Source organism: Cynoglossus semilaevis, chromosome 2 (genome assembly GCF_000523025.1).
Source record: "Cynoglossus semilaevis isolate Cse_v1.0 chromosome 2, Cse_v1.0, whole genome shotgun sequence".
Taxonomy (NCBI): domain Eukaryota; kingdom Metazoa; phylum Chordata; class Actinopteri; order Pleuronectiformes; family Cynoglossidae; genus Cynoglossus; species Cynoglossus semilaevis.
Window position 1 is genome coordinate 4,856,103 of NC_024308.1, and position 8,078 is coordinate 4,864,180.

Sequence of the window (8,078 nt, forward strand, 5' to 3'; positions counted from 1 at the left end):
CTGAGGCTGAAACAATGGAGCTACTGCTCAAGGAATTAACTCTGAGGAAAAGGTTTGTTTGTCTGTTTAAAAATGAATTTTTGGAAATTATTTTTTATTTTTTCCCTCAGACAAATGATAAAAAAAAAAGCTGCTGAGAACGAGCCCTCAAATACATCTGAGTCAAATCAGACATAATTAAATTATCATTAAGGACACTGATATAGATGAACATTTTTATGTCCCTGTAGATGAACTAACGTACCTCCAGAAGACTGAGGTGAACTCCCACAAAGTACGGCATGGGGGCGCTGTGGAGGGAGACAGAAGAACAATGTCAACTTCATTAAAGAAAAAAAAAATGTTGCATATAAATGAAAACGTCACATTTTAAGAGCTAAACTTTAATGTATGTTTTTTTTTGTAATGAACAAAAAAGAGAATGGAAAGAAAACCAGGAGTTAATGATGAATTGTTGTCTAAAATGTATTGCCTTTTTTTTTTGTTACAGTTGATTAATGAACGGACTGGTTTGATGAATAAATATTAAACTGGCAAAATGCCAGTCAGACAGTCAGAAACCTGCTTTTTCACAATATGATTCATCGTTGTCCACCAGCAAGAAGAAAAAAAAAGAGAAAAAAAAGAGACACTTAATTAGTTTAGTCGGATGCTACACATGTTTTCTTTCAAGGCTGAACGAATATATTCTCCTCATATTTGTCATCAAACCAAAAGCTGGAGGCAAGAAAATGTCAAATCCCATCAGGGCTAAATAAAATCAACAAAACAGTCAAATGGCAGAAGCTGATTTTACCATGAGGTTAAACATCAGCAGAAACATTCAAATAGTTCTGGGCCGGTGTGAGTCTGAAGAACGATTCAGAGGCCACAGGCAGCAGCAGCAGCAGCAGCATCAACAGCAGCAGCATCAACAGCAGCAGCAGAACCAGCAGCAGCAGCAGTAAAAGTAACAGCAGCAGCAGTACCAGCAGTAACAGCAGCATCAGCAGCAGCAGCAGGAACAGTAACAGCAGCAGCAGTACCAGCAGCAGTAACAGCAGCATCAGCAGCAGCAGCAGCACTAACAGCAGCACCAGCAGCAGCAGCGGCAGCAGCAGCAGCGGCAGCAGCAGCAGCAGCATCAACAGCAGCAGCAGAACCAGCAGCAGCAGCAGTAAAAGTAACAGCAGCAGCAGTACCAGCAGTAACAGCAGCAGCAGTACCAGCAGCAGCAGCAGCAGCACCAGCAGCAGCAGCAGTAAAAGTAACAGCAGCAGCAGTACCAGCAGTAACAGCAGTAACAGCAGCATCATCAGCAGCAGCAGCAACAGCAGTAACAGCAGCATCAGCAGCATCAGCAGCAGCAGTAACAGCATCATCACCAGCAGCAGCAGTAACAGCATCATCACCAGCAGCAGCAGTAACAGCATCATCACCAGCAGCAGCAGTAACAGTAGCAGCAGCAGCAGCCGCAGCCGTAGCAGCAGCAGCAGCAGTAAAAGCAGCAGCAGCAGCAGCAGCATCAGGCCTGCAGCTCTGCTCTGTTGTCTTTTTTCATCCTTCTACACATGTTCACTCCTGATTTATAGAATGTGCAGACACACACACACACACACACACACACACACACACACACACAGACCATATGTACCACTATCTCATCGTCTCATCAGTGCGTGGAGATCACCTCTGTGATTGGACGATGACTCTTCACAGAGTGTTAAAATCTCATTTAGCCGTGAACAGCTCCTCGCTGCTAGCGGCGCCGCTAATGCAAACACACATTCTTCACACCGTGCTGACTCCTCCAGCCGGTGTGTTTTGGTTGGAAAGACGCCCAGATGTGAGCTTGACCTGGATGCCTGTCCATATGCAGATGAGCCATTACTTCTGCTCTCCGTCCGCTCCCAATCAAGTCCGTCCACATTTGTAGGATTTGTGTCGGATGGATGATAATGAACCCCAGAGAGGGCCGGGAGGACCAGAGCGCGGCGCTAGCACGGGCATAAAATATGGAGCAAGGTGATCTGGGCTGTTCATTACCCTGAGCGGCCACACAGGAGAAGGTGCAACCACCGGAGGAACCGTGAGAACGACTCGGAGGCCGGGCGGGAGAATGTGAGAACATGTGCATCTGCGGTTGTACAGCAAGGCTTTCAAGGAGCTGGGCGATTAACAGTGTGTGTGTGTGTGTGTGTGTGTGTGTGTGTGTGTGTGTGTGTGTGTTCAGCCTTACCAGCAGTAGTCCAGAAGATGAGGAGGCAGCACAGGGATGAAGATGTGCTGCCAGTACATGGGAAACAGCAGAGCGGCCGCACCGTGGACACACGCAGTTAACTAGAGGAAGGACACAGGTTTAGGGGTCACTCAACATGACCTTTGACACCACCGAGAAAAAACATCAACTGTAGGTTTTCAAATGTTAAAAAAAAAAAACATTCTTCATAATAATAGAGGAGAGTGAGTCAAAAAGTACCAGGACGGATGTTTTCATTTTAAAACGTCGTGAAGTATCAAAATGATCATGTAATTCAATTGTTGGAGGTGTACAGCTACCACTGCTCCACTGTGACTCAGGTTACACGCAGCACCCAGCAGGTGGAAGGTTACATGGACTTGTGGGTAAATGTTATTTCTCACATTTTTTTTTTTTTTATCGCTAATTTTTTTTAGGGTCGAGAGGATGGCAGCCAATCAGAGCTGACGCTGCGTGAAGGCAGTTTGTCACGGTCTCTAGGCAACATATAGAACCATTCACAGTCACAATGACGCCCGCGGTCAATTTTGATTGAAATGCTGAGCGCCACCTGCAGGTTCCTGGAAACCTGGAGAACGACCCACTGAGAACTGAAGCTGAGACGGAACCACGTGAACCACGTGACCTCTCCCTTCACTGTGTGGCCCAGGATCAGATTTATTACAGTCAAAATAATGTAAATTATTAACCCGTAAATTCATGTTTACTGAGCGCCCCCTGCAGGGGAAACAGGAAAGAGCATGATCCGTGTTTGTCAACAATGATCCGGGAATCATTTTAATTGGAAATGTTGTCAGAGAGCAGGTTTCTGTCTGAAAAACCAAACAGTGTCTGTGGTAAGAGCCTGTCATTACCGTTCTTTCATTCTGATCAAACTGGCAGATGCGGCGTTTTCTGCCGACGCACTTTGATTTCATTGAGTTCTCCCTGACAAACACGTTGCCAAACTTTAATCTTCCTCAAACAAAAATCCCCCAGAAACACAGCGAGCACTGAAACATGCCGAGCTCAAAACCTGCGCGATACTGAGGGAGGAGTGCGGGGGGGGGTAAAAGTTGAAGATCAACTTAGTTGACAGGAGATCGTCTTTAACCTCATCACAGATATAAAGCAGAGAAGGAGGAGGTGAAACCTCGACACCTTTGGTTGATGAGCAAAAAAAAAAAAAAAAAAAAAAAAAAAAAAAAAAAATAAACCTGAGGTTTTTCTAAATTGTTATCACACTTTTTTTTTTTCTTTCGCCCCACACACGCCTTCAGAGCCCAGATACAAATCAAGTGTAAAAATGCTTTTTAAGGCGGCGTCGCAGTAAGAAACTGTGCCACTGTCTGCACAAAGGCAATAAAAGGAGCCAAAATGGCTCTGACAGCAATCATAAAAATCAAAACGAGTCCGGCATGACTCGGAAATTAGAGAGAAAAGATGAGATTGGAGCGGAGCGGTGACACCAGGATGACGTTCCTCTTAGAGATGCTTTCTAAGACGTCAAGACAAGTGCACACATAAAACTAAAGTCATTGTCTTAAAAAAAAAAACCCCCCGCCGCCGCCGCCACCGCCGCCGCCGCCCATAACAATCCAGCAACTGTAATGACCTGCAACACACACACACACACACACACAGGAGGCAGGAGAAGGAGGCTTTAGCTCATCCCCCAGATTAAAATAACATGATTAAATATGGAAAGAGAACAGAGGTCTGAGCGGCTCCTGTGGGACTTCATTAGGGCAAATTGCCAAAGAATGAAACATGAGTTAGCCAAGAGAGACCGCGGGCTAGGCCTATACCGCCGGGACCCCGGAGCAGCCGCCGCTGTTATACTGCTGCAGCTTCACAGTCGATGTGTGAAGCGGACACACACTAGGGGGAAGCTCCACCCGTCACAATCGGCACAAACATCAAGCCTGGACATCTGAAATGTTCCCGACAAGAAAGTGTGTGTGTTGGCCTGGCTCTCTCTCTCTCTCTCTCTCTCTCTCTCTCTCTCTCTCTGTGTGTGTGTGTGTGTTTAACTACCTTCATTTTTCTCGTCCGACAGAAAAAGACTGCGTTTTTATTGTGTCTTTGTGATCCAGTCCCACAGTAGTTAGGCCTTAATCAAGATTTAATTGGTGTCTCGCTCTGTGCATCTGCACACGCTGCACATAAAACACCACCACGACTCGGTCCTGTCACGATGAATCCCACCTCAGTCTGCTGGGTTTGGGGTTTGGTTTTTTTTTGGGGACGCGATAATTTTGAAAATAAATCAATGCAATGAATATTAATGGCCGAAAGTGAAGCACTTGTAGAAAACGCCATCAAAACCAACACAACACAACACAACACAACACACACCTCGGAGTGTCGCAGAGCGCTGACGTTACACACACATGAACGAACACACACACATTTAGCGGAGAGAGCCAACAGGCGAGTGTGTTTGTCCTGTGGGAGTGTGAGCCGAGCCGCGACCATTCACTGGTACCAGGAGGTAACGGCACAGAACAGCTCGCAAACCAACTCCAATTATCTCCAGCAGACGTCAAGGTGAGTCTTTCAATTGGCATGATTTTTGGGGTTTGGGAAAGGGATAGTGTGTGAGTGTGTGAGTGTGTGAGTGTGAGTGTGTGTTTTCTCATCTTTATCTCCCTCTCTCTCCCCTCTTCTTCTCAGACTGGGTGGCTGTTTTTGGAGGGAGATGGCTGAGAAAGGAGGAGTGCGAGGGGGAGGGAAGGTCAGTGAAACTGAGATAATGATTTACAAAGTGAACTCCTGATTCCTGTTTTCTTTTATGGGCTCTCATCTCCAAAGCCATGAAGGTGGCGGTTGTCTTCAGATAAGGTAAAGTTGGAGGGCAGAGCCGGGGGGAAGGCTTCACATATTTGCTCCCATCATTTAGCTCCCATGCTAAAGCCCCGTGTCCTTGTTCAGGTTGGAAAACAAATGAGGCAAAAAGTAAAGAGGGGAGAGATAAATGGTGGAGGGAAAAAAAAGAAGAAGAGCAAAGTGTACTGGTTTCTTCATTTAAAAGTGAGAGGGGGGTGAGGAGGAGGAGGGGGGGGGTTTCACATAAGAGTGGGTCATGAGAGGGTAAGGCTGATAAAATATTTGCCAGGCTGATAAATAATAGATGAGTGGAGCCAAATGGCTTACACGCTCCACAAAAGACCTGGGTGCTTAATATTCCATTCAATGGAGAATCACAGATACAGTCCCCAAGAACAAATACAGGATTAGGTGCTGGGTCCAGTCCTCTGGGACCAGGGCTCTGCCTGGTAATGAGGGGCTGCTTTCCTCTTACACCCCGTATGTGTGTATGTGTGTATGTGAAGGTGTAGGAGTGTGTGTGTGTGTGTGTTGCCCTTCCTCTGAGAGAAGCTAAGCGATTATACAGCGACAGCTTGCTTCAAAAAAACAGTCAAGGTCTTTGGTTCAGCCACGAGAGCTTTTCTTGGTGCCGCGCAGCTTAAACAGAAAAAAAAAAAAGTGTCCAAAAACTAACAGTGGTTTACGCCGAACCAAAGAGCGCCGGAGAGAGAGGGGAGAGAGAGGGAGAGAGGGAGAGGGAGAGAGGGAGGCACAGGTGGAGGTTGAACATTAGGAAACAACGATCTCTCAGCTCCACTCAGAGTCAAGAGTGAATCAACAAGCTAAGAACCAACGGTTCTCAAGAAGAACTGGTCTAAATCACATGGTGTAAAAGAGGAGAGTTTTTTTTCTGGTGTCATTAGTAGGGATGGTTCAATAGAACTTTATCATGTCTGATACTTGGAGTATCTGCTGGTACTGATATCAATCCGATACCATTTCATACAACATTTACCACTGAGTTGAGTTGAGTTGTGGACTTCGGTATCGGATCCTGAGCATCGGCTCAGGTCATCCCAAATTATGAGTTACCCTGAGCTAACGTCAGGTTCTATAAGACATAATGAATCGACTTTAGTGCTGTCCAAAAAGTGAACCATCACACAACACAGACAACACACACCGAAACAAACAGGCCAGAGTACAGTGACCAGCGTCTCACTGTCCAGTCCGTAACAGAGAGAAGCCCCCAGAGGGAGGAGGAGGTGTAGCTCCGTATTAGCATTTTGTGCTAACGTAACATAAAATAGCCGAGCTCATGTAGCAGTCGACAAAAAAACTGCTAATAATAAAGGAAGAAAATGAAGCTGGACGCATGTCTTGCATCTTCTTAAAATTTGTATGTATTTTAGGATCGACCAATCAAAATTTAGCAACAGGTTGTGACCCCATGACCTTCCATGAGTCAAGACAAGTGTGTGATTTTTTTTTTTTTTGCACATTTGCATAACTCTGGAGGAGATGCACTGCTGTGTAACTGAAACTGTTTTGTCCACATTGGTTCTTGCAGACACTTGAACTGAACTGCATTAATGTTTTTTTTTTACATTCCATCAAAATCTCAACAAAAATGTGTTGCACGGATAATAAAATAATAGAAAATGTGAGCTCTCTTCTCAGTCGGTGCTTTGTCTGGTCTTTACACTAAAAAAAAAAACAGCATTTTTGAATTCTGAGCAATGTTCATTGGAGGAGTACTAATAAGAGAGTGAAGGCTTGTGGGATGTGCACCACATAGGCTTAATGCCCTTTGGCAGCTGATCACCAATTAGGGTTCAAACTGGAGCAACATTTGCTGCACGCCCCGCACCCAGAGCTTTGATGTTTCTCTTATTATCTTTCAGTCTATGGTTGGTTTTCATTTGTGGTCGGACACTTGAAGAATTACAAGACAGGAGACAAACATCAAAACACAGAGACAGAGAGACAGAGAGACAGAGACAGAGAGAGAGAGAGAGAGCTTCAAGAAATGGACACATATTTCTACACTCACTCTGTGGTCAGAAACTAAAAGTTATTTTATGCATATAAAATAATAAAAAGCATCACATAAATGAAGCCCTGTCTTGGTCTCAGAAAGTAAATAAATTTACTGTTCTATTAAAGAGGATTCAAGGTTCTTCAAAATAAATGAAAAACTTTGAAAAGAAACTTGGACGTCAACTTAAAAAACTACATTTTATAAGTCCTTAACTTCTTGTGCTTCCCCCCATAAATCCTCCATAATGAACCTGTGAACAATCAACCGTGGTCAACAACGTGCGGTCAGTGGCGTGCTGCCGACCTCTGACACCTCGCAGGCACCACACACACACACACACACACTGATTTCCATATTCACGTTGATCCATCGCAGGTTTGTTCCTCTTCAGGCCTCCTTAAAGCAGTGGAGCCAGCGGAGAACTCAGATCTTCTTCTTCTCAGCTCTGCACACTCTGTCAGGAAGCACCGTGTTTCCACCCACACTCTGCCTCTGTACCTGAGCAACCTGAGAGGTTGAAGTGAGACTGACAGTAAAGGAGGGGGGCGGGGGGGCGACTACTGCGTGGTTCACACAGACACACTCCTGTTTAGCATATAACACAGATGTAAAAAGGTGATTAGGCTTCAGGCTTTAGTCACCCTGTGATTTAAACTCCACACCTCCTCTGTTTTCTTAAATATTCATAAGAGGATGAAAAGGTTCAACTGGAAAAATGTGTAAGACCAAAAAGTCTGACAAAAACACCACACAAATACAAGGATCATATACAGTAGATACTTCAATATTGACGAGGCGACCAGGACTCGCCAACGACGACGACACTCACAGCGCAGGACTGAAGTATGAATTGTCTGCACTAAGACGACATGAACCCAATGGAACTAAATACAAGGATGAGTCAAAAAAGACCTCGACCTGGTCACACATATTCATAGACATAAATGGTTTGAATCCCTACACCTGTTCAGACAAGTCTCTGCATCAGCTGATACAGGGTTATATCCA

General features: G+C 45.1%; 1 protein-coding gene across 2 annotated transcripts in view; it reads right to left on the reverse strand.

Moving 5' to 3' along the window:
* The window catches only part of LOC103394512 (DENN/MADD domain containing 1B), a 131,190-nt gene that overhangs the window by 45,397 nt on the left and 77,715 nt on the right, over window positions 1–8,078 (reverse strand). For both annotated transcript variants that reach the window (XM_008331859.3, XM_008331867.3), the window contains 2 exons: window positions 2,219–2,319; window positions 245–290 (listed from right to left, as the gene is read on the reverse strand). In XM_008331859.3, coding sequence (XP_008330081.1) covers window positions 245–290; window positions 2,219–2,319 — 147 coding nt within the window. The remainder of the gene's footprint in view (window positions 1–244; window positions 291–2,218; window positions 2,320–8,078) is intronic.